The following is a 27,313-nucleotide window of genomic DNA, read 5'->3' on the forward strand; positions in this document are numbered from 1 at the left end:
CAATTTTGTCCGACATAATTTTCAATTTACAGTCAATTTACAGGAAATAGACAGGTGGTGGGAAAAAAATTTACGCGAAAATATTTGGAATAAAAGCTAAGGGATAACATTGATGTTGCATCGAAATTGCATCGACGTACGGTTATATATTGGCGAGCAGATTTTGGTTGAAACTGATTAAATATGTCAGTTTCCATTAAATTGTAAACGAAAGTTGAGGCAATGATAATAAAACCATTTTGTGCTTCGCGTGACACTGATCCAAGTCAATATCGATCCGAAAATAAACGAATAAAAAGAAAAAAAAAAGAATTGATTCCTCTCTGAAAATAAAACTTCAATCTTATCAAATATATGTTTTATATGAGAAGAAAAAAAGATTCGCTCGTTATTCGATTATTATCGCGATATTACTTCAGCCTTACCGAAAGCCTGTATATTTCTATACAATTATAAAAAGGAGGAAAGAGAAGAAGGAAGAAGAAGTTGGGAAACACTGCGGCACACAATTGTTATTTCGATATCCGAACGCTGATCCAACGCCGATAGATCATTATTATGTCCCGCATGGGTGTGGTGTCACCAGTTCGATCCAATATTGCATCACCTTATTTACACCTTTTTTCTGCACGAGACAACACGAGCTTTTTCACCCCGTCACGGTCCACCAGGCCTGGGGCCACCAGCCCCGCCCTTACCCCCGATAAGTTCACCGACCCACGTGCTCCCGTGTGTCGCCTATAAAAGCTCACTTGCCATCAACTTGCACGCCAATGTTCCTCCGTGATGGCCGATGGAAAGTCGCTGCTCGGAATCTCGGTGGCCTCAGTCGTTCGCAAGGGGACGTGCCACGACTGTCCACCTATCTCGACCGGATAGAGAAGTCGAGAGTAATGCCGAGGGCGTGATCGATGGATCGTTCGAGATTCTCAAAACTCTGGCCTCCCTCTCTCGGTGGAAGACTGCTCCGATCAACTGAAATGGAAGACGAGCCTCGATCCTCGACCAACTTCCAACACGTCGACGCGCCAACTTTCAGGTAAGAGACAAGTTTAACGTTGACTAGAGGCAAACGTTAAACGAGGCAACTTGTTTCGTTTGTTCGAATTAATTAATTAATTGATACATTTGGGGAAAATGTCATGGGATTTCCAAGATTTCAACAACTCGCGTTTTATCGAATCGGAAAAAATATTCGTTGTCGCGGATAAAGTTGGCAAACAAAATTGAAAATCCCAAGATTTTCGAAATTCTTACGTACGACTGAGATATACAATATTCGAGAATCCAACTCAATCCAATATTATCTCGAATTTTCCAACTTTTTCTCGCGCGCACATCTCCTAATATTTATCATGCACAACTTTGGAACAAGTTGCCGGAGAAATCCGAGAATGTCTCTTCTTCCTCCTCCCTCTCGTTTGAAACGAAAGAATCAGACTGTGACGCGTACAAAACGGCCGCGTTTCTCAATTTTCACGACGGTGGTGCATCGGTCGAGCGGATCGGGGTGTGAATAACGATCGAGGCAAGATGGAGAGAGAGAGAGAGAGAGAGAGAGAGAGAGAGATTTATCCTCCCGTTCCTGGACCGATTTTCTGACCTACGAACACGGCGTTACGTTACCAAACCTTATAAATAACCTCCTCGTTGAAAAATAACCGGTTATTTTTCCCCTTCCTCGATCCACCACGAGATGCTTAAACAAGGATCTACGATCGCGTCGTGATCCATATCTACGTGTCGTCCATACAGAGACGTCGATTTCTTTTTTCTTTTTTTCCTTTTTTTCTAACGGATATTTGTTCCCCTTCTCCTTGGCCACCTTGCTATGATCTTTTGTATGTATTCCATAGGCGATTCATCGATGGATAGATGGGGATGTGGGAGGAGCAGCACGTCGAAGGATTCATCGATCGGCCTTCCTCGATTAAACAGACAACCGTATCTACCTCGTTATCGGCCACACCTTCTTTCTCTCTCTCTCTCTCTCTCTCTCTCTCTCTCTCTCTCGTCCTTGACGACGCGACACTTTGCGAAAACAATCCGGATTAAGGTTCATTGGCTTGTAGCGGGATCATAGATCTTGTAATTCGTGACAGGATAAATGATTTATCATGATCTATTCGATTGAGGAATGACGAGAGGGAGAAAGAGTCGAAAAGATTGGGAGAGGAATTTGAAATTTTTTGTTTAAATAATGATGTACGTTTTGTCATAGAGGATTGTATTAAGTTTTTTTTATAATAAACGAGTTTTTGATCATCGAAGGGGAGAAGATTTTTATATCGTCCATTGAAAGTATGGCGCTTGAAAAATCGCGAAGAACGAAAATTAATAGGGAATCCAGAAAACTTGACGATCGATCTGATGTAAAAATAAGGGGAAGAAGATTTATCGTGGCAATTGTGCCCCTTTTCATTTTCGATCCCCATCGTTACGTGCCTTATCGTTTTAGATTCAATCCTCGTTGAGAACCTTCTTAAGTCTGGCCAGAATTATTTATGAGAAGATATGTAATGGGATTTGATTCTACAAAATGTAGAAAGAAATTGGGGATATTGTATTGCCTTTATACACGTAATTTCCAAAAGTAAATAAGTATTTTTAAAGCGATATATTCATTCATTCGATATCGAGCGAGGAAAAAAAAAAAAGAAGAAGAAAAACAAAGTTGGAAATTTTGCTTCGCCCTCAATAATTCCACGGCGTAGATTTTATACGGCGAAAAAAATGCAAGACACGACGTTTTAAAATAGAACGCGTAATAATTTATCGAAGTCGTAAAATGAGCATCGACGACCATATTTTCTCCCATTCGTAATTCAACGTTTTACGACATGAAGCATGGGGGGCAATGAATAACCATCCGTTGCCCGTATCGAAGTTAAAATTAGGGCACGTCGCTGCTTACTTTACCCTTTCTTTAATTCCACCGGTGGCTGGCATTGCGAAATTGCGATAAATAATCCATTTTCCTGCGTAATTTAAACCGAGACGCATTACGATGTGATGAAAAGGAAGAAAAAAAAAAAAATAAAGAAAGAAAAAGAAAAAATTATTCTCTTTGAGAGCATCATTTTCAATTTACATCTCGGGGGGAGGAAATTCATCGCACATACAATAATTGAACGAGAACCGCGAGGGAATAAAATATTTAATATCAACCCCGCCACACTTTCATTCGTTTCATTCGTATTTACCACGGTTAAAAATTAAAAGGTGGGGAAAAAAAAACCTAGTGGAGGGGATGAAAAATAATTCACGTTCGATTCGTTCAATCCTCTCTCTCTCTCTCTCTCTCTCTCTCTCTCTCTTTCTCTTTCTCGATTACAAGCTCCACGATTCACGAGCTGCATCCATTTTTCCATTGAACCGCGAAGCAACGACTACTCGATCGTGAATCAACGTAATGGATAGAGCTTCATTTTTATTTGATCCTTCTAAAAAAAACAAACCGGTTGAATATTGTAAATCGTTGGGTGCTAACCATTTACCTGGTGACCATTGCAATCGAAATGACCTTTTCGGGAATTCGTGCAGAGGTTCGATGCGCTATTTCGATGATCGATGACGAAATGACGATGATGTGATAATACGCCACGATTTTCCCATAAAGCCACAGAGTTCTTCGATACTCGTCCTAGCAGCCATCGTGTCTGATTCTATCTAATAAATCTTCTCAAAGGAATAGAAGTTGAAGCGGCTGGTGTAGTTAAATCGGTCTTGTTCTCACGATTGTTCTCTCGTGAATCTCGAGAATAAATCCTCTCTGTCGTCAGATCTGGTTTACATTAAGTTCCTGGCACGGAAGGCATGCCTCTCCATTGCCTCTCTCGTGACGTTCGATTTGATTAATCTAATCAATCATCGATTCGTGTAATATTTTTCCTTTATTAACTGAACTCGTTTAATCAACGTACCCTTTCTTCTTAAAATAGAATGTTAATCGAACGTTACTCCTAATCATTCGAGGCTTCGTAGATCAAATTTCTAAACGGATTATCAAATAGATTAATCGTGCAATTTCACCGAGATTTCAAACGATCGTTTATATAACGTGGCTCCAGAGAACCGGTAGCTCGAAGCAAACAACTTGAATGGCCATTGTTCCGTCGTAAAAACGTAATGAAACGGCTTGGCTGGGCGAAAAATATCCCCCCATGGTCGCGATCTGTGGCGAAGATCGGCCTTTAAAAAAAAGAAAATAAAAATAAAAATAAAAAAAAAAAATAAAAAGAGGGGAAAAAAGCATACGGTAATTGTCGTGTACAGATCCCGCGATAGAGCCAGCGCCGGCGAACAACTCCGTAGATAACGCAATTCTCGTGTACGACCTTCTGTGAATTATGGTCTCGCGGTTCGTTAGCTCGACCTTATTCAAATCGACCGCGCCCGCACACCTGTGTGCGCGCGGATCGATCTGCAGATCGATTTTTCCCCGCGACGATGTCGCGAAATCGGACTGTTTGTTTCACGATTGCCAGACCGTGTCGCGAGACACGTCTACCGACCTTACCCTTTGCTACGGCCAATGGTATGTCACGAGAGAGAACGAGTAAACCTAGCGTTGTACTGGCGATTTATATAGATACCCGAACGTTGAAATTTAATTCGAACAATCTTAGTTTAGAATTACGCTTAAAACGATGCAAATCACAATCCTGTGTAGATTGCAAGAAGAATTGATCGAAACGGATAACGATCGAAAATGTATTTGTTGAGTTGAATCGATCTGAATTACTTTCGACGAAAGAAGAATTCGAAGATAAAGAGTAATTTGGATTTTTACTTAATAACACTACCGTCATTCATATCGTTTCTGCCACGTCGAGACCTGTGTCAGCATTTCGCATTACCTTCTTGGTACACTCTCTCTCTCTCTCTCTTTCTCTATCCTTAATCGTCGCTTCTTGTAAGTGTCAAATTTCCACGGTGAAACACAGCGGAACTGACACGCCGATAACGATCGAGAACCGATAAAATCGTAAAACGTTTTCGTGATCCGCCTGTACAATAGCAAGATCTATATAAACGTTAAATCTCCTGTTTGAGAAAGTTTTTAATTTACCTTCCTTTTTTTTTTTTTTTTTTTAACGATGAAAATGCACGCGATCGATATTCGAAATAGAGATTCAAAATTCGCGACAGTATATACGATCTTTTTTCTTTTTTTCTTTTCTTTCATCAGTGGGAATGAAATTAGAACGTGCATCAATTATTTTACAGCTCGTTAAAATGAAACGGGTAACGAATTTAAAGCGAACTAAAAAGGTTAAGCCGTATATATAACTCGATTATAACCGTAGAAGCGTAGAAGAGTTAACAACGATGATTAAACAGTGTTTAACTAAATCGTGTGTATTATCATACGAGATCAGAATTAAAGTTACACTATACGTGTATATATGTATATATTATTATATCTATAAAAATGTACGTTACAAGCTATTGTTTATCGTCTATTTTTCTTTTTTTTTTTTTTTTTTAGAAAAAAACAATAAAACCGTATAAAAACCGACCATGCGTACAAAAATCGTAATATTCGCGGGGATCGTCGCGCGAGACAAATCTAAACATCATATCTGAACGATCGATCGGATCGATACCTTGACTGACAACTGGATACGATCGACAGATTTCCAAAGCTTATTCTCCTTTCCTTTTTTCCCAACAGGTTGGATTCGTTACCAATGACCGGAGTGGCCAGAATGGATCGCGCCATAACCGGTCCCGTGGGCGGTGATTTTGCCCGAGGGACCGGCGATCACCACCGATCCAGCATGGGGACCGGATACCGCGGCGGTTCCGGAATGAGGGCCAGAAAGCACGGCGCCATGGGATGCCGGTCCTGCGAGAATCGCACCGTGAGATGCTGGACCTGCTATCACCGCCCCGTGGCCACCAACTCCCGCGTATTCGGGATATCCTGCGTAACTGTAGGCTGGACCGGCGTACCCGACACCTGCAACATCGCGTTCCTTCATAAGAAATAACGTAAATATTTGTATCTGTCATTATAAATTTCCCGGTAGAGCCTTATTTATTGTTCTATTATCTGTTATGAATCGTATATATTATTACAATGCGTAAATGTTGCTTTGTTTCTTTCCGTAGAACGATATTTACGATTAGATTCGAAGAAACACATCGTGTTACAGATCGAAGAAATAATTTATTTAAAGTATAATTATTATTATACTTTAATAATATAGTATAAATAAAGTATAATTATTATTATTTATTATTAAAGTATAATTATTTATAATTATACTTTTTAGAATTGTTTCGAGTCTTTTAATTGCATTTAGTGGGAGTGAAGGGGTGGATAGATGATTTTCGATATTGCGAAGAAATTATATCTATAATTTATCTCCTAGAGTAGTCTCCTAGAGTCTTTTAATTCCATTTAATAGGACTGGATAGACAGAGAAAGATGATTTTTGATATTGTGCGTGATACATTTGGGCATAGAAATTTCAAAGTCACTCACCGATTCCGCCATCGTAGGGGCCAGCGTCGTAGCCTTCAACGTGAGCAGGCCCAGCAACGGAAGCAGTGACAACGGCAGAGCCGGCAACAGCCCCGGATACGTGCACCGGTCCAGCAACCGATCCAGAGAGCTTAGCCGGTCCTATGGACGGTGCTGCCACCATGGTAGATCCAACGTGAGGACCAGCGACACTGGCTGGTCCCAAGGCTGGACCAGCGATCGCTACACCGTGAGCGTATCCACCAAGATGGCCACCGTAACCACCGCCGTGATATCCGCCCCAAATAGCATCGCGACGCTGACGGGGCGCAGCCGCGACGAAGGCGAACGAGGCTAGCAGAATCACCTGGAAATTTCGAAAATTTGTAAGTGTAAATGATTATTTTTTTGATAATTTTTTCGCGCTCGATCTTCCAACTGATCGTTTAAATCGAATATATTACACGCGACTTTGAACTCTTCAAGATTACTCACAATTTATAAATTGTGTAGAGACAAACACACAAAGTTAGGAGAGTTTATAATAAAAATAAATTTTCAGAGATCTCGAATAGAAGAGGTGAGGTATTTTTATCTATAAATTTGTAAGAGATTTACATCGATGCTTCCGGTTATTTCCGGTTCTACTTTTATCAATTTCGCGAGAAAATTCCTATCGACATTAATTTCCAATTTAAGTCGATTACTTTAAACGACGAGAATGTTGGAAACGAAGCTACCAGAGATTCAGAAAAAAAGAAAGTTGTTTACGTTTCATGGCGGGAAATTCACTATTCCGCGGGGATCACGGAATACTTACGAAGGCCTTCATCTTCCCGATCGACCGATTGCTGAGTGTGCCCACGGACGATTTGATCCGACTTTATATACCGTTCTAGGATGCCCGACCGCGCCTCCGGTTGATCCCTTCGAATCATATCCGCTGATGGTGCAGCCTCAGCCATTGTGCAAGAAGGTCAGCATCCGGCACGCCCACCCTTGGGACACGGGCCCCCTTGGCTGACCTTCAACATCGCAATTGCGAAATTCGGAAAGCGAATTTTTCACTCTTCATTCTTCATCGATGTTCCTTTCTTTTTTTCTGTATCTTATCTCTCGTGGATCTTTGGCGAATAAAGTTGTCGAAAAGTTTGCTATCAATCTGAGATTCGTTGCAATTGAAATAATTAATAAAAATATCTCTTCCATCGAAGAAGAAAATAATCCTTAATCTCGCTCAAATCTCTTTTTCTTTTCGATTCGTAAAATTTGTATTTTCAATGTCTAGCAATGAAACGTTAGTAAGACAGGTGTGAAAAATAGATGTGTGAAAAAAAATTGTGTGCATCCTTCGAGGCGACGAAGTAATAAACGGACGAAGATTGATTTCGTGGATCGATCGATCGATTTACGACAAAACGTTTCCATCCCTTCGTTTAACGTTGCTGATGGAATAGATTTATCGTGTACCGGCCGTCATCGATCTCTTTTTACAGGGCGGAACTCGGTAAAGTTATGCAGAAAGGCCGTCTTTCGTCAAATGGAACTTTCGGTATTCGCCTCGAGTCCCGCTTTGTGCCGAACGGGCAAAGTTCGATCGTTTCGTTGCGCGCTATAATGGGATCGGGCGTTTCCCCTGGCTATTCATGGGAACGTTTTCGTCCCTGGTAATCTCGAAATCGTTTCGATTCGCAGCTTTCCCCACGCTCGCAAAACATTCGGTCGATTTTCATTAAACAAACACGGGGAGAAACGGAGTTAAGGAAGAAATATAATTATACAAAGTGTCCATGAAAAATCTAAGTTATAAGAAATATAATTTTAGCGGAATTTATACGGTGACGACGAATTTAGCTCCAAATATGATAAATTTCTTATCACTCGGTACATTAGAGTTTCGTTTACACGAATCTATCTGGAAGAGAATTGCAAAAATAATAAATTAATTTCCAATTAAATCATGTCGCAGAAAATGTTCATGAATAAATCATTTCGTGTAATTGATCAAAGAGTAAAATTACATGCAAATACCTTTCTCGCAATACATACTCGAGGATCGTATACGAAAGAGAAAAAATACGAGAGGAAAAACGTATTCTCCTCGGTGAAGATAAATGGCAGTGGTTGATACCGCCTTGCGTACGGAACAAAGGAATCGATTAGACGGACGTAAAAGCGGTGTAATTAGCGTAATTTTCGATTTCTCCGGCGATAAAGGGGACGAATAACAGGTAACCGAGCAGGCGTGATCTTCAACCTACGGTATAATTGGCCTGAATGTTTCCAACGTTGTTCCTCGTAATTATCGACTTATTGCGTCAATTAGTCCTTTGCACTCCCCTTTGCCTCATACCAACACCGTAAATTAAGGAATAACGAGACATTGCGAAACACCGTGTCTCATCTATCAAATCTTCGTGTCGCCTCTTCGAATTCTTCGAATAACTCTTATAATTCATCCATTGGTATAATCGATACCCTGTCTCCTCCGCTACACTAACTACACCGTTTTTCATATCTCGATGCATTGAGTTGGCAATGCCGTTTGAATTTTATTAAATGAAAATTCCATTACTTTTTCATTAATTTCTAATACCAAGTCAATGAATATTATCGGTTAATCGTTAACAGTTAAGATTGAATGAATCTTGTATCCATCATATTTTCACATCACTCACGATACGATAAAAATTCGGTACAAAACCGTTCGTTCTCGTCTGTCGAAAAATCGTGGGTGGATAACGGCGTCATCCTCGCTATGAGGCAATCGATTGGCAACAAGTCGAGTCTGGTAACATTATGTTGGTGAGAAAGAGTCACGTTCTCAGGGATTAATACGGTTTTCCTCGCTGTATAGCGGGCGGGACGAGAGAGCGTGTCGAGTCGAACGTGACCTTTATTGGATGGTGGCCGAGGAAAAAGATGCGATCTTCGTTGCTCCAATTATCGCGATGGCGGATCGATACACGGTTCACGTTACTCACGAATTGGTCCACGCTCCAATCCCTCCGCGAGACCACGATGCTTCCGCGCACAATGAAACGCTCGATTCACGTTTCAATCCTCGATTAACAGCGTCCCATTATCGCACACGTTTCAACCGTGTGAAACTGTATCGACGCTTCTGTTTATTGTTGTAAGATCGGCTAAACTAGGCGTGCAGAGAACGTATCGATGCTAATTGTTCCCCCTCCCCCTCCTCTTTTTGTTTATGAACGCTGAAGCGATCCCTCTCGTAAGTCGAGCATTTTTAACGAAATTGAGAATTCTTCGAATTGAATTCGTTTCTGATTAATTACTCGATTATTTGAGTTACTTTTTTTTTTTTTTTCAATTCGCGGACGTATATATGCACGATCGTTTTGATATATTAACACATTCCAAGTCCATAGTTTTGTCAAATTTATTAATTTTAATATATTAAAACAAACTCAATCGCAGTTAGGTAGAAATATACGTTTCGTATATTCGTTGCAGGTATTATTTAATGCATTTTTCTCACGATAAGCGATAAATAATGAAATTTAATATTACAAAAATACCGGTTGCGCAAGCTATTGTATTCAATTTATTCTGTCACTACTGTGCAATACTCGTAAACGTAAATATAAAATTTACGTAACGCTTGGAAATTTTTAACCATGAAAATTTCGCCGTTAATTAATGCGTTATTTATACGCGAAAAATTATAATTGAAATATGTCTCTATTCTACAACTTTAATACTCTTTAATTAACGCTAAAAAATTCAATCAAAAAAAGCCTATACCCGAATATTAATGCGAATTCGTATTTTGTGTTTTAATGTAATTTATCTTCTTTTTCTTCTTCTATATGAAAATTATATCAGTCAGACGTGAATTAATTAACAAGAACAAAACGATCTGAATATTTATATCCTTGTATCACTACCGAGAATAAAGTTAAATCAGAACACGATAACGATCGCCAATACCAACTTATGGATTATCCGAAACTGTATCAATTCCAATGATATTGGCAGATCTCGATTTCCATCGCGATCCATGAAATTTGTATCCTCGGTGGATGGAAGGAATGGGATGGAACGTGATCAATGCTAATGGTGGGACTGACATTTGCAGTCATTGTCTGCAATGCCGGAGCAATGCATCGGGATTCTTATGAGAGCAGAGCAGCCTACTGTTCCGTTCCAACTTGATACGTGTCCGAATCGCTTCCAATTCAAGAGATCGTTTCGTATTAAGCGAGAGACGAAAGGTTATCGTACGAGATAATTTCTTGTTTTACCTCTGTCATAATTTCCATGGCTGGATCGTATAAATACTCTTAGAAAATTGTAGTACTCGATCTGAATAGTAAGAGCAGAAGGATAAAAAGATTTCGATGAGAAAGAAATTTTTATTCTTATACATACTTTTCCTGATTATACGATTAAGAAACAAGGATCGTTTATTATGAGCTTGTAATTGTAAAACGAATATATCTCCAAGATATCAGAATTTTCAGTTTATTCTCAACAATCGTCGAACGTTATTTCGGTCTTCCATTTCAAATCCTGTATTACGAATTAAAAAATCGAAGGAGATGTATATGCATGAATCTAAGCTACAACTAGAGCTTTTATTTTTTCATCTTAATCATCACTGACTCAACGACCTTGGCCGCAAAACCCGAGTGCAAGCAGATTCTTCTTCTGGGAACTCGTGTAAGAATCGCACACCCCCGAGAGTGAAAGGACCACGCCTGATCGTGCTATACCTTTTACATCTTTTATCCCGTTGGCGGGAATTACGAAACGATCCAACCGTATGATTCTCTGTAATTTGAACGATGAAACTGCAAGATGAATTTCACATTCACCACCAAGTCCTATTTCATAATTTCTTCTGAGAATAAACCAAATATATTTGCCGATTTATCGATTAGTCCTGCAGATTTGGAGATTTATTACCACGATGAAACTCGGCGATTCGATTCTGATTTCGACTCTCTCTCTCTCTCTCTTTCTCTCTCTCTCTGTGAAAGAAAGATTCTTAATGGGCGATTCATTAAATAAGGATCTTGGGTTTAATGAAGAAGCGGAGGCAAAGTTTATTGAATACTTTGAATAAATAATCTTGACTCGTTTGGAAGAAGATGAAAAAGTTGCTTTATCAATTTCATTTTGCAATCGCTTCATACTCTTGTTTTAATAAATACTCGAACGTTTCTTTGATTCTTTGATTGAACGTTTTATTTTGTTCTTGTTGATGTTGCAAAAAAAATTATGATACTTTTATATATACTTCTAATATGTTGAATATAAATTAATTTGGAAATAATTTAATTCGAGTATTTAAACTCGAAAACAATTTGTTTCGATGTGACAAATTTATTTCCGAAACTTGATAAATAATATATTATTTGATGATACAAATTCAAAAGATATTCAAAGTATATATTCTCTCTAACCTCCATTATTGCAATTATGTATAAAAAGGTTGAAGGCAATTTAGAAATATCACTTTACTAAAATTTCTTCAAAATCATCAAATAAAAAAATTACATTCTTGACAATATTAATAATGAAAATAATATCTGTCTCACGTAATACAAATTTGTTTAAAATATAATATAACGCAGACAATGTCGGTTTCTGAAATCTGGAAACTGAAATCTCTGACGGAGATTCATTACCGTGTGTACTATGAACCGTGGGCAAATACATGAATAGCGAGAAGATGCAGTAGGGGCTGTTTACAGCTTATCCAGATGCCTCATCTCTAAGGTATGATTCAACTCGAGAATTCAACTGTCACATCGCACATTCTGTGATAACAATCAACAAACTCGATTTCGATCGTTGCACCGAAGCTTGGCAATAACAATATCTTCTCTTCTCAAAAACCGAATAATATATCAATTTCAATCGAAATGTACAAGCAAACGCGTAAAATATCTTCTTCTTAAAAGTTTTATTTCCTTCTTCTTTAAACGTCCTCATGTATAAGACAGTTATGGGTCATCGACGAAAAGATATCTCTTTCCCTCGAAGAAAGACTAGAAAAACGAAGTGAAAGAAAAGATTGTAGAATATCTCCTCGCTTTTTACCTTTCGCTTTCGCCATCTTCGTCCAACAATTCCACCCTCCTAGTCCTCTGGATTCCTCTGGTCCAGAGAGGGTTTTTTAACACGCATCCGATGGCTTTTATTTTATTCACGGTCAACTGCAGACCAACCGGAGGCCTGGTATCCACCGAGGCTCGTGCCGTTTGCGAGGCTGGAAGAGATTTAAAATCCTTTTTAACCCCGGTTAAAACCGTATTTGTGGCCAAATCGACCTGAAAACTTTCGAACCACTTCACCGAAAATATGATGGGTCAGCAACGGTCGATCAGCTTGAATGCTTGATCTAGATCGACCCTTGATCTCGCCTCGAGGATCTCTAAGTTCTTTTTCATTCGCATGAACTGCTTCGAACCGGTGCACCTTCCTTATAAATTCTCTTCTCCTGGTATGTACGTACTCGTAATAATCTCGATAGAAAGTTCGATACAGATGGACGTGACTGCGAAAAAAGAAGAATTGAATTTTTTTTTTTCAGATGTACAGTTTCTCTGGAAGAGAAGTTTTTATTCGAGTGGAATATTTAGATTTAATGGAAATCCTTTTGTATTCGTATTAAGTATTTTATTCTTGGTGATCTATGTGACGAGAATATAAATAGGAAAAGTTCTTAACTCGAGCGAAAAATGATAAGGGTACGCACGATGTATTGTAATTTTATATTACAATAAAGAAATAAAATTTGTTAGAGTTAGATGTAGCGTAATTCTTCTACATTGCATAGAAAGATCTTATATAGAATTTATTATATACTCGCCATTTCTGTGTAATTAAATATCTTTAATGATTATATTTTTTATGCCAGAGAAGTAAAAATCATCTGTTACTTTAAAGAAACGTTTCTAGTTAAAAATACTGGTGTCCAACAGTCGTTTCTTCCTTCATTTATTTATATCCTATACAGTGGCAAGAATATAAATAGAGAAAGTTAATAACATAAACATATTTACATACATACAAGAGACGAGTGTAAAAAGTAACACCATCTTTCTTTTTCCGGTTCAAGAAAGAGAAATATGAATTAGAAATCGTTCGAAGTGAACTACATTACATCACAATGAATATGCATTTGCATCCTTTCTCCCTTTTTAAATGCAATCTTTTCTTTCTTTCTTTCTTTTTTTTTTTTGCATATCGAATCTTCTTGTCATTCTATCTAAAAAAAAAAAAAAACCATTAACGGGATATTTTGAAAAGATACTTTTTAACATAGATTGACGACATTCGATGTATGTTAAAAAAGAAAAAAAGGTTTTTATTCAAAAAAAAAAAAAAAACAGTACAACTGCAAAATACATTTTGTCACTTCACTTTCGAACCATTTATCTCTTTCCTCTAACATTTTTTCCATTTAATAAACCAAAATATGAATCGATACGAATGCACGATTATATATACACGATAGTACTAAAAAAAAAAAAAAAAAAAAATGAAATTATTTAATATTTGACACTCGAATAATTACTCGAGTCATCCAATTGAATCAAAAGTAAGAATTTCTCCATTTACTTACCACTGTATCCACACACATATATATATATATATATATCATTTTTCACTCGATGATATAAGAAACGAAAAAAAAAAAAAAAGAAAAAAATACCCATCTCTTTTTTTAACGTTACATCAATGTCATATTAAAACTTCCAATCCGTATAATTAAAAGTTGACCGAATTTTCAGTTAATTTTCAAAGTTTTCTTCGAACGCATTCTTCATCATTCTACATCAAACTTGACGTTAATTCGACGATCGATTTCCCGAGTCTTGTCCACCCTTTTTTCTCCTCGAAATGCACCGCTTACTCGCTGGACGGATATTATTTTACAAAGCGAGCCTCGCCCTTTTGATGTCATCGAACGATCCTCGCATGGCCCTCGCGAGAGGGATAACCAATTCTCTCTGTAATCATCGACCAACCAATTATCGTTTGTCAACCACTCGAAAGACGATCATCGCGGCTCAAGATTACCTTTCTGACATCGATGTTAACGGGGCTTTCAATCAACCGTTTCACTTCCGGTACATCGATCCTGGTAAGATAATTCTGTTCCCAGAGTCTTCGAGATTCGCTTTCGAGATCCTCATCTTAGGTTCCCAGAAACGTTTGTTCGTCGATCAGCGATCTCCGGTTCAGCTGAAACACACACCACAGAAATTGTTAGTTGAGAGGAATAACAGGATGATAAAGTTCTTTTTCGTTGAAAATTGTTGAATTGATTTCTTTCCAACATATCTTGATCACAATATAACAATATAACAATTTCTATAATAAAATTACGCGTAATTCAGAAGAAAAAGGAAAAATTAATTTCATATTTCTCTAACTAAGTTCCTTTTAAGAAAAAAAAAAAAAAAAAAAAAAGATAATCTCTTTGGTCAAGCAACGCAAATACCTTTCCTAATTATCGAGTATCGAAGTTCCAAGTTTTTGATTGTCGAGTCTCGACAAATCAAAGACATCAAACGAGGATTGGCGCTATAAAATTTCTTCCCTAAAGAAAAAAAGTCGATTATTCACGGTTGTCGTCGCGTTATTAAACGTCCATTACGCATCGTTGACACTGTCACCATCCTTACGTCACGTCGAAATCGTTTGTTCCGCGCGAATCAATTTAACCGTCATCAACGGCGCGCATATTTTCGTGTACACAGCTTGCCCTCTTCCCTCCTTCACTCGTCTCATCGATGATGGCGCGGCGATGATGTAAATTTCGAGGGACGTCGTCGTTAAACGGGCGTAAAACGGGCAATTTCGACTCGGACTCGAAACTTTCTAACGAGTGGACGGACGGCTTCTTGACAAATCTGCCGTTAGCAAAACCGAAGTCGTGCAACAGGCGGTCGATTCGGAATTTAAGAGTTTCGTTAGAGGCTGCTTCCTTAAACGTTTCGGTGGAAAGTGAGCGAGGGGATTCGTTTCTGTCGTGTCTGAAAATTAATTGGTATGGATTAGCGTCGTGAACAAGCGAATCAATCGAGAAATAGGAAGCACTTTGGAAATTGGATTAATCCATGCTTCATCGATTAATAATTTTACATTCGATCGTTCGACATCTGTATAATAATCGTGTATTTATTTGTACTCGACACGTTTAATTATTAATAAACGATAAATAATTGATGAACCGATCGATTCATTCCGAAGAATAGAAGTTTTGATGGAAAAGTTAAAATCGTTAAAATTCTCCAACAACAAAAATACACTGATCGATAATTCCTTTCATTTGAACGAATCAAATTATTCGTACGTTAAATTCGAGTTTACGTTAAATTTGGTGGAGAGGATGGAGACGATGAGCGTTGAGAGAGGGATGAGTCTCGATCGAGAAATAATCAAGATGATGAGTTTTAAATACTGATGCTTTATTTTATATAAAGTATTGTATAAATGTATAAACGCTATAAATATGTGGTATCTATCTATGGTGGTGGTGGGGTGCTAGTCGTGATCGCAAAGAAAGGGTATGACGAGGGCGGGCGGGGTCGGGGGCCGGCAGCGGCGCGCCATCTATTTACATTCATTCACTCACGGGAAGGGCTGACCTACCATAATCTACCGGTCTCTCTCTTTCACTAACATATAACACGATTATATAATATATGTGTAGTGTGTGTATATATACGAATACACATATAGCAATAGTGTGTGTGCGCGCGTGTGGCAATGTGTTCATATATATATATACGCGAAGGAAGTAGTAGTAATAGTATGTATACATGTATATATATATAAAGAGAAAACATATATGCGCATGGACGAGTAATGTAATAATAATATGTATGCTTGAGTGCGGCAGTGAGTATAACAACTTGTGAGACCGCGAAGCGATCGATGATCGTCGCGCGGCTCATCGGAAGAGAGAGGGGGAGAGAGAAAGAAAAAAAAAAAAAATAGAGTGGTAAATACGGTGTGAAGAGTACGGCGGCCTTACGCGGATGGTGGAAGACGTAAGAGAGAGAGAGAGAGGGTGGGGGGCGGAAATAAAAAAATAAAAAAAATAGAGAATACTGCCGGAGCAACGGTGGGTGTTCAGAAAACAGAACAGACCCAGTTGGTCCAACGACGAAGCGCCAAAGCTTGTCCACTTGCCGGGTCCACGGACGGAGCAGCCGGGTTCAACGTGCTTGCGTTGACCTCTGGGTGGTGACTGGCGCGGTGGTATCCAGGTCTTCATGATAATGGAAAAACCGACCTGGGTTGCCGATCGTTCGACACTCGGGCTCGTCGTGTGCGCGCGTCGTGATCGCGACCAAGATGCCCGTTCGTCGCGTTTGCAAACCTCCGTGGCTGGGCCAATCACGGCTTCGCCGCGTCTTCCTCCGTCGCGATCGCGATATACATGATGAAGTATAAAGAAAATTGACTAAAATTTTTTTTCCGTGCCTCGTCTTGCGATCGAGGGGGACGAGTCGCGAGTCTCCTCGACGAGGAGGAACGAACGAGAGCCGCGGATCACGAATGGCCCGGGGCCACGGTGTGCTGCAACACTTTGCCGAGATCTGAGCCCGTGATCCGAGCCGATGGCGGGTCGTCGAAATGCAGCCGTTTCCTCGACTTTCAACACGCGCTTTCACACCGTGTCTCGATATATACCGACTTTGTGATTAGAATATTCTGACTATATACCGACTACACCACTAACGCCGGCGCTATAACCATGTTCCTAGGTTGGACCAAGCTTTGGGAAGAAGACGTTGAGCGCGTTTGAGGATCGTTTGAGACCGGTAAGTGACTGTGGTGGGTTTGCCGCCGTCGCCGAGCCGAGATCGCTGGGGCCTTAGAACGTCTAGTACTTGCCGAGTGCCCCGGGGATGATAGCTCCGTGAGAGCCGAGTCCAGCGTGGATGGCGCCAGACGGTCCGTTGATCACAGCAACACCACCGTCGTGTCCGCCAAGGCCAGCGCCGTATCCGGCGGCACCACCACCCACAACAGCGATGGCACCTGCAAATAGACGTCGTCACAAAGATCGCACCAGTCGATATCCCTCCTTTCTTCATACATGCGTTACATGTACATATATATATATTCATATACTCTTTTCGCAATTTTCTCGCGGAGTATTGTTCGCGGAGTGGAGGAAATACAGACCAGCACCACCGAGACCGAGAGCTGGACCAGCGAGGCCACCAGGCGCGGCAGCGGCAGCGGATCCAGAGCTTCCGTCGTCACCGTTGATGTTGCCACTTCCGGCGTAGAAGGATACAACTCCCACGGATGGTCCTACCAAGTTAGCGGCACCCTGGGACGGTCCAACGAGGGTGGAGGTACCAGCGGATGCACCCACGGAGGTGAATGGACCGGTGGCAGGTCCTACGAGACCAGCTGGGCCGGTACGTGGTCCACCTACGTTCTTGGCACCTTCTTGGGGTCCAACGCTGTCAGATGGTCCGCTCTGGGGTCCAACGTTAGCCTTGGGTCCTTCGGCCGGTCCAATGTCAGCCCTGCCTCCGATCACTCCTGCTCGACAGAACGAAAGGTATCCCGTCACCGACGAACCAACGCCTCTCTCTCTCTCTCTCTTTCGTTTAAACGGATCTTTGTTTACGCACCACCAGAGACAATCTGTTGAACACCAGCAGCTCCAGCCGCCGCCGCGGATCCAGCGGCGTAGCTGGCACCAAGAGCGGAGGATCCCAAGCTGGAGGCACCCTCTTGGAGGGATCTCGCGCTGCCGGCACCAGCTGCCAGACCACCAGAGAGACTAGCACCTCCGCCGACCAGGCCAACTCCTGCGAGGCCAACGCCTCCGTAACCGCCATGACCTCCGGCCAGAGCGTAGCCAGGTCCATGCGCGATTCCGGCGCGCGCCGTCGCCACTGCCAGACAGGCGAACACAACCTGCGGATCGAGTCGTTACGGGTCAGTCTCATCGGTGTCGTTACGTAGCCGGTCGGACTCGTGAAAGGCCAATAACTCGAAGTGAAATCGGTGGAGGAAAACGAAGACGAACTATCTATCCTTTCCGATTCCACGGAAGCGATTGCTCGACTACCGCCGCCTAATTCACCGCCTCCCATTGACTTGGCACCGATTACCACCGAGCCTCGCGTAACATAACCACGGCTTTCACTTTCGATACCCGTTGCGGATCGGCTGCGTTCCACGCCATCGAGAAACGATTCCCGCCACCTGGGGAAACGGTCGTCCCTCCAGCCTTTAAAAGCAACCGTGAAAGCAACGATGCGACCGGTTGTTGCCTCCTCTGATATCAAAGTCCGCGCGATCACCGGATGGAAGTCGAGCGTGAAATTTCGCAACGTGCTTCGGAAAACTCGAGAACGAGAATATTTCGTAATATTTTCGCAACTCCGTGGAAAGAATTCACACCTTGTATCGAGATGCTTTGGATCTCCTTTGGATCGATTGCGTGCTTCTAACGCGCGTTACTACAACAGGGGAAAATTATTTTCGAAAAATATGAAAAATTTCGTTTCCTTCTCTTACGAAAGGAAAAAGAGAAAATTGGCTCGCGTTTTATGCGATTCATAATTAATCGACGACGAATTAAGCGATAATTACGATCTTTGAGTTTGTTTTTCCCCTTGCGGCAGAAAACTCGAGGAGAAAAGAATCTCGATCTCGACGATTTCCACCTTCCTATTATATAGTGGAAACGACCGGTTCTCGGCCGGCTTACCGCGAATCGATCGCGAATCGAGGAGAAAATCGAGGTGAAACGAGCGTGGAAAGAGGTCGAACTGGCTTCGATCGATTCTTGTCTTACGAAAAGGGAATTGCTCCTCCAAGGAGGAGCGTTGTCACGCCCAGCTCTCTCGCGCTTCAAAACGAGCGCACTACCCGGTATTATGCATATCTAACTTGGCTTGAAACTTTCACATCCCGGTTTACATGGAACCCGGGCAAATCCGTGTGACGTGGCCGACCGAGCGTTCTCTCGCGACCCAACGATCGGAAAACGACCGAACGACAGACTGTGCTGTTTCGAAACGCTCCTTTGCATATACCGTTATATATTCGTTTCGTGATTTATGAAATGATCGTAGCCGTTACGTTACTTCTCTGAATTTAACACTCGAAGAGACAACACACTCGCCTGTTGGATAATACTCGGTTCGAACGAACCATTTTCCCCTCCCCCCTTTTCGTTAGAAGAATTAAAAAAAAAAAAAACGAATCGGATCGTGCTAATTTGAATCCTCCGATTTTCAGGGATCCGAAGAGGGGGGAAGAGGTACTCTGAGTGAATGAAGATGCGCCAAGAATAGAACCGGTCGTGGATTCAGCGGCTGAATGACGATGATACTATTACAACCGGTTCCGCGGTCAGTGTACCGTGTAACGAGACTTCTTGCCGCATGAATGGAGCGCGTAAGAAGGGCAAAGTCGATTCGTTGTACGTTGTACCAAGCTGGAGAGGCTCGAGGAAGAAAAAAAAAAAATAAAAGAAAAGAAAAAAAAAGAAAAAGAAAAGGACAGGGACCCGTGACATTGAACGTCGATAGAGCTGGCACAGAATCCGATTAGAATTTCGATTTTCCTCCAGCTTTTAGCGACTTTACCTCGCTAAAAGAAAGATTCGATCGATCTGTTCGTTCGGTCGGATACCGTCACGCCTTTCGTTATTCACGAAGCTTGGGGATTATTACTACTCGCGTATCCCAAGATGGATGGATTCCCAAGGAGGAAGGAAAGAAAAGTCGGAAGATCCGATCGATGGAAAACTAGTACTACTACGCACTACTATGCAAAAAGTCCGAAATTGGATCGCGAAAAATGGAGGAGTGTCGCGGTTCAAGAGAGCGACGGTGGAAGGCTCTCTCGAAGACGATGGAGGAAAAGCGCGAGTTATCGTTTCGTTACACCCCACGAAATAATCACCAACCCCGTGGTGGATACTCACAAAGGCCTTCATGTTTGGTGTGTGTATGGTGGGCTGGTAGTCCGGTGATTGACTGACTTGGGCCGGGCCGGCGGGCCTTATATACGCCTAACTCTACTCTGGCTACGCTCCACAATCACCATCCTTTCGAAAGCAAGGCGCTCCACCACCCTCCCCCCAGAAAAACTATAATCCACGCCGTGCCGGCGCACAGCCATAGCTAGTCCCACCAGCTTGGTTTAGGGGGCGAAAGAGGGGACCCCTCCTCCCCCTCGCCTTTGCCCATAGGTTGTGAGGTTGTTCGCGGGTATTCCACGCGGCTTCGTCCAACGGCAGGGAGTAGTGCAGCCTCCTACTCCACCCGCCCCACCATCCTGGCCTACACACTCGGCATCCACACCAAGTGCAACACCAGCCACCACCCGGGTTACCTGGTCACCAACGAACTCTCTCGTGTCCAGGCACGAGGCGTGCAACGGCTGCACACCGGAATCGCGACCGATTCCTGACCTCTTCCCGTTTCTGCACAGGTGCAACCCTGTGGAGATGTGCGCATCCATCTCTCTCTCTTTTTCCAAACTCTCGAATTTATTTATCTGGCGTCAGAGACGTTGAGAGGAGTAACAGCTTTCACTCTCGACGCGTAGAATACAGGAATCGGAGAAAAGTGTTTTTAGCTAAAAAAAAAAAAAAAAAAAGAAAAGAAAAAAATTGTTAGAGAGAAAAATCGTTGAAGATCGAGATACAATACCTTTCGGTTACGTATTTCACGAAAAGATTGGAACGAAGTTTGTCCATCTATTCTTCTTGATCGAAATATCTCGTCTTCCATTTGCCAAGATAAAACGTTGAAATGTTTTTTTCAGCTTCTGTTTACGTTGTAAATCTTATCTTTTGAAAATTTCGCGTGAACACGCGAATATAAAAGGAAATAGTCAGGATGCTGCCCAAAGTATGATGCAATCGCGGAGCGCGCATTATGGCACGCTTTGGTCGCGGGAAGGAAACGAAGATCGATCAGCTGATCAGCGATTGCACGTTCATTTTTTTCTTTTTTCTTTTACCTCTCGAGCTCCAAGTCATAATGACATAAAACCAACGAGACATTAAAAAACCAAAGTGGAAACGCAGCAGGCATTCCTGTTAACACAGTCGCAGGAAGTTTCGATTGCAACAGCGTGAGATTTAGCCCTGAAACGCGTGCAATTTCTCACGATCTCTCGTAAAGAAGTAAAAGTGCGGAATTAACCGTGCAAAACTCTAATTGAAATTTCGCCAAGACGACAAGAGCGAGGATGACCTCGTAGATCTCGATTCGAGATCCTATTAAACGAGCTCCGTCTCGCACTTCGCTAGGAATAAAGGATAATAAAGAGTAGAGTGAGTGAGAAAAAGAGAGAGAGAGAGGAAATGGCAGCAAATCTAAGAATGGTGAAGCGCTTGGACCAGATTATGACCCAGGTCGTTACCTGGAAACCTCGCGTCGAGAAGGAGCGTTGGAACGTTCTAAAGAGTTGGAATTACGGGCCATTGAATGGCCTTAAGAAACCTGGATTCTTTTCTAAATAGATTGGCTGCTGCCGCTTGTTACTTATTACCTCAACCTACTAATTCCAGTTGGCATGGTGTATAATGGCGGCAACTTGGAAATCGTGCAAAGGGGTTGCCTTTCATTATCCTCGACGATTTTCAATTACGCCAATAACGAATCTTCTAAACGAGATTCAAATCATCTTGCTCTTCGCGTTTCCCTTTTTTTTTCTTCAAATCGATCGAGAGATTTTATTTCTATAATCTCGACTCCTATCTATCACGATATGGATACGTCTCGTTGCAACGAGAGAACATCGACAGCTTGGGAAAGCATGTTGCGTCACGTTATTGTAAGGGACAAGGACATTCGGTTAATTATTAGGAGAAATTCAAAATTGGCCCATTAACGGCGCGCAACGGTTTTTCATCCAGCATCGATCCCATGTTCGCAGTTGGCGAACAAAGGGAAGATTTGCTCGCTCCTCCTCCATCTAGAAATTCTTCGCGATATATTTACAAAGATAACATTATGCCGGTCTTCTCGAGAGCCCGATCTACATAATTGTGCAACCGTTGATCCCCCCGCTGTTTACCAAAGAAAAATCTCTCGGTTCATTCTCGGTTCCTGATAAAACGGTCTTAAGCGGAACGTTCGATAAACGGGTTTCGTTGTATCGCGCGCCATTATCTTCCCTTATCGTGATTATTCGACGCTAACCCAGACGTCTGATTAAGGATAATGGGGGAGTAGACGCGAGAAAAGGAAGGGGGACACGATTGAATCATAATTTTAAATTAAACCGCGCTTCCGAATGACTCCTCGTCCGTGCGCGTACAACACAGCCAAGGCTAGTTTTCCGGCTCGCGCAAAGTGAAAGCCATTATATTATTTGGCGTACGCGAAAAATTCGCCGATCCGAAAGTCGCCCGCGCACCGTATCTTTTCTCGCTAGCCCTGACCGGTTTCGAATATATAAAGCGATAGCGGCCGGCTGCACTCGCCTCTTTTCGCTCTTGGCCACCCTCGAAACTCTTGGCCAATTAGACACCGGCGATATCCAACGATATCGTTCCTTTATCGTTTCGAAATCGGTTGCCAAAAGGATCTTTCCTTCCGTCGAATCTCCTCGCGCGACGATGGAATGGAAGGGAAGTTACGCGATCGAGAAACCATTAGAATTGCATTAGAAGGATAAAGGAAGAAAGGGAAGGCGCGTGGAGAAAAATATGGCGCGATAGATTATTCAACGAACGGCGAACAAGCAATTGTGCAATCGATCGTTTCTTTCTTTCGGTTTCACGGTGTCACGGTTGACCAATAACGGCCCTATTAATATTGTGCGTTTATTGGAAACTTTACGTTCCATCGAACGCCCGATAGAAAGACACGTACACGTTTTCTGACCTCGTTTCCCCCGCAGTTTTTTCTTTCCTTTTCTTTTCTTTTCTTTTTTTCTTTTTCTTCTTCTCCTTTCGTATCGTATCGATATCCACTTGGCCAGGATCGATTCGATCGACCACACGTCCACGTTCGACCACGCCTGATAAAACCACTTTCTCGTGGCCCGTGAATCGAATCGAAACTAAACTGAACTAAGCGCCTTCCTCCGATCCACTATAACGAACAAATATATATATATATGTATTTATACCATGCAATGCAATGTCTCTCTCCTCGCGTCAGGACGAATGCGTGGCCAATAATCCGATCCTCGATTAATACGTTTTCGTCCCGAGTATCGAAGCTTTTCGCGAGTAAATTGGCTTTCCCTTCGCGTTAAATTCGGCCGAGGATTGGATTGGATGGAAAAGGAGTAAAAGGTGTTGAAGCAAGTTCAGTGTTTGGAGGGAAGATGTCTCTAATCGAGACATCTGGTTTTCGGGTTCGAAGTGAAGTTTGGTGTCGAGTTGCGAATACGAAGCAGCGTTGGTGTATACGCTCTCGTGGATCGATCGGTACCAATCGGAGCGTGTCCCTTTCTCTGAGCTGCTCAGCTGGACCTTAACAACGGGTTCGTTGTATAACTCACCCTTGTGAAACTTGGGGGATAGGGAGACGATTGGAATTGCGACCTTGGCAACAAGGTTGGAAGAGATCTATAATAAAAAAAAAGAGAGAGAGAGAGAGAGAGAGAAAAGATTGGAAGTAGTTGTGAAATTGTTACTATTACTTTTTAACACGATATTGCGAGCTACTTTTTTTTTTTTTTCTTTGCTCTCGTATGAATTTATTGATTGTTGCGAATTGTTGTCGAATAAATAGATTCGTGACAATGGGAAATTAACATAATTCGCATTCACAGAGGATTTCACGAAATATCCTCACCGATGCACGTAACGATGTATCAAGTGTTTTAAATTTGTAAAATGTTATATAAGCGCAATTAATTCTCTCTATTATTATCCTTTATCAATTATGAAAAATGTCTCTAATTATTAATCTGATAGGGAACGATTTATATAATAATATAATCGCACGTCTAAATCATTCTAACTCGTGTTATAAACTTTGCAACAAGTGGTATTATAAAATTGTTATGTATATAGCCAATTAATTCTGATAATCGGATACTATCGAAAATTTCATTCATACAAATCTAATATTACAATCTATTACGATTACAATTCAGACCAACAATGTTTATACATTCACGAGAAATTTGAACGAACGAGCAAAACGATAATAATAATAAAGTCAAAAATAAAGCGATGGTTGCAATAATCGGATGAACGAATCGTATCTCCATTCACTGTTCTTTAATTACAAATAACAACATTCGCAGCTAGAAATGTGTAAAAATTTAAAATTTAAAATACCAGAAGAAATGAGATACAACTCGTCACAACATTTCCATCCAAGGACGAGTCAAATTTCCATATTTCCTCATCGATTGGACCGATGCGAAAGTTAACAAGGGGATTCCGTAGCTCGAAATAGATTCTCGTCCTCGCTCAAAAAAATGACGATCCTCTCCCGTGGAGAGAAACTGCTCGATAAGACGGCGACGCGCGGACAATGACGCGCGCCGCTGGCTGCGATGCGCTCGAGTCTGCTCGGGGATTTTTATGTAACACGAGGATGTGAAACCGGAGAAATTTTCACGGCGAGGCGGGTAATCCGTGGGAAAAGCGTAGTCGTTCCACGCGAGTCGTGACGACAACGAATGGAAGTCTACGACCCGAGATGTCTGACTCGGTCGGGCTAATGCGCCGAGACCGCGTCTCGACGCACGTGTCGTCGCCTCTTTCTCGTTCCACTTCGCCCCAGTTCGCTCGGTTCATCCGAGTTCAACTCTCCGTAAACGATGCATTCTCTCCCGATCGATCGATCCGACACTGTGGAAACATTCCGCGAGACGATCGTGCGAAAATACAAATTTATTACTCGATCTGGGACGATCGATATTTCCAATTTTTGGGGAGGAGAGCGAAATGGATGGAGTGAAGTTTTTTTCTTTTTTTTTTTACGATCGAACAATGAAATTAGAATTTTTAGAAATTGCGCAGGAGAAGATCGAAGAGAGAATATTTATTGAAGAAAACGTTCCTCCGATGTTCATCGAGTGATAACGTTTCTAATTTCTTTTTTCTTTTTTTGAATCGGAATGGAAGAGTTTTTAAGAGTTTTTAGGAGAGTGAAATTGAGATTAAAATTGACGATGCAAAATTATTATTATTTTTTTTTTTCGCTTATTATTATTTTCAGGAGATTGGAGAGTAAAGGATATTTAGAAATCGAAAGTTCATAAGAATGTCTGGCGTGGTACCACGTCCTTTCACAAGGTGAAACGGAAAAGTTTGACGCGTTCGAGGTTAAGGTACAGGATGTAACGTTAACAACGTCGATAACGCCTGCATGCATTAAAATTACAAAGAGAAAATTCAAAATATTAAAATTTTCACAAAATCTACACTCCAAAAAGGTTATAATCAATTTTCCATTCCCGAGGAGGATTTCGGTCGATACAAGAATCGAACAATCGACGATTCATCATCGATGGAATGGATAATCGGCCAATAATGGCGTCTCGATAATGCAAACCGAAATGGTCGCTCGTTTAACCGAACACGCATCAACGCGTGCCGATTTATTAGCGACAAGTTTCACCCTTTTATGTAATTCGTGCCAACTATGGATTGGCCTAGGAAAATGGTAGGCCGCGGATCGATCGAAGACACGTCGGAAGCACGAAATTCGCGCGACGATTTCGCAACCGCGCCGCAAATTGGCGAGAAATTTTCATTAGTAAATTCGAGCCACGCAATAATAGGAAGATTGCCCGTTCTACCGTGAACGAATTACATATTCTCGAACGTAGATATGCAGTGTGAAAACAGTTGACCAGCTGGGAGCGAGGATCGCCAAAAGTGCATAATTGTCGTTACGCAACCAGGCAGGTCGCTTTCTATCGTTTTATCATTGAAAATCGAGCAACATTCTTGCTAACGGTTCGCGCGTGCACTTTCCCCGTTGGCAAAAAGAAGAAACTCGATAGCATGCACTTGGCCTGCAACTTATGTGCGTTCATCCTTCCAACACATGTGGAATGTGGAATATTCCGAATTTTTTCCCTTCCTTTTTTGGATATTTTCGGAACACTTTAAATTCCTTTTATTTAAAAAAAAAAAAAAAAAAAAGGTGGTTTCAAGTACTTGGATCGTACTTGAGCGTGAATCATATAATTTGCACGAGCAAATGATTTTTTTCTAGGTGAAATCGTGGAGGACGTACGAAGGTCGATGCATTTTCCGATACATCGGCCGATGGAATTGTTCGTGAAATATTAAAATATCTCGAATTAATAATAAATTATTTATCGCGAAAAATTGTTCGGGATATTTCAATTTTAATTCTATCTAATATTTATCGGGAGAAAAATATAAGAAAGACGCAAATATATATTAAATTTCATTTTCAACGAGGTTAAAATATTAGTAAAAGTTGATTTGATATTTGATTTCTCCCGAAGAACGATCAATCCAAAAAAAAAAAAAGAAATAATCTTTTTACTTTGCTTGCCTAATCTAACTTCTAATTGTCCATCATATTTTCTATATATATTCCTTATATTACTTCCTTATTTAAAACATCTTACCTATTATAATTCTTCTAATTCTTCAAGACATATCTACATTTACATAACGTCCTTTAAAATAAAATAAAAGATACACGACCTCTTTCGAGCTGTTCTACGACCAGATTCAATTCATCTCGTCCCGAGAAAATGATAGAAATATCATTTTTCACATCTCGCGCTATCCCATTCAAAATTACGATCCAATATTCGTGTTTTCGAGGTTGCCAAGATCCCAGGCAAGTAAAGTAAAGATATAGGTCGATAAATAGAGCCGGTTGTTACGATGTCATGGGAGGA

The 27,313-nt window shown here is 41.3% G+C and overlaps 2 protein-coding genes and 3 long non-coding RNA genes across 5 annotated transcripts; 1 reads left to right on the plus strand and 4 right to left on the minus strand.

The window, feature by feature from the left end:
• Positions 1–746: 746 nt before the first annotated feature.
• On the plus strand, positions 747–2,270 carry LOC147658295 (uncharacterized). Its single transcript, XR_015290747.1, has 2 exons — positions 747–1,039; positions 1,857–2,270. It is a non-coding gene; the product is annotated as an uncharacterized LOC147658295 (long non-coding RNA).
• A 3,127-nt stretch (positions 2,271–5,397) lies between these two features.
• LOC100865459 (uncharacterized) lies at positions 5,398–7,342 on the minus strand. Its single transcript, XM_012483757.3, has 3 exons — positions 7,293–7,342; positions 6,494–6,839; positions 5,398–5,965 (listed from the first exon to the last, which is right to left on the minus strand). Exons 1-3 carry the CDS (start codon positions 7,302–7,304, stop codon positions 5,688–5,690), a joined length of 636 nt encoding a protein of 211 aa, XP_012339211.1. The 5' UTR covers positions 7,305–7,342; the 3' UTR covers positions 5,398–5,687.
• Positions 7,343–11,943: 4,601 nt separating this feature from the next.
• On the minus strand, positions 11,944–12,639 carry LOC105734859 (uncharacterized). Its single transcript, XR_015290749.1, has 2 exons — positions 12,545–12,639; positions 11,944–12,492 (listed from the first exon to the last, which is right to left on the minus strand). It is a non-coding gene; the product is annotated as an uncharacterized LOC105734859 (long non-coding RNA).
• Positions 12,640–13,101: 462 nt separating this feature from the next.
• LOC147658296 (uncharacterized) lies at positions 13,102–15,489 on the minus strand. The gene is made up of 4 exons (XR_015290748.1): positions 15,139–15,489; positions 14,955–15,053; positions 14,531–14,695; positions 13,102–14,460 (listed from the first exon to the last, which is right to left on the minus strand). It is a non-coding gene; the product is annotated as an uncharacterized LOC147658296 (long non-coding RNA).
• Positions 15,490–15,903: 414 nt separating this feature from the next.
• Positions 15,904–20,560, minus strand: apd-3l (apidermin 3 like). The gene is made up of 4 exons (XM_086903406.1): positions 20,427–20,560; positions 18,115–18,403; positions 17,654–18,022; positions 15,904–17,506 (listed from the first exon to the last, which is right to left on the minus strand). Exons 1-4 carry the CDS (start codon positions 20,436–20,438, stop codon positions 17,349–17,351), a joined length of 828 nt encoding a protein of 275 aa, XP_086759532.1. The 5' UTR covers positions 20,439–20,560; the 3' UTR covers positions 15,904–17,348.
• Between the last annotated feature and the right edge of the window lie 6,753 nt (positions 20,561–27,313).

Source organism: Apis florea, unplaced genomic scaffold (assembly GCF_048593485.1).
Source record: "Apis florea isolate Af1SG1 unplaced genomic scaffold, ASM4859348v1 contig_2291_pilon, whole genome shotgun sequence".
Lineage (NCBI taxonomy): Eukaryota > Metazoa > Arthropoda > Insecta > Hymenoptera > Apidae > Apis > Apis florea.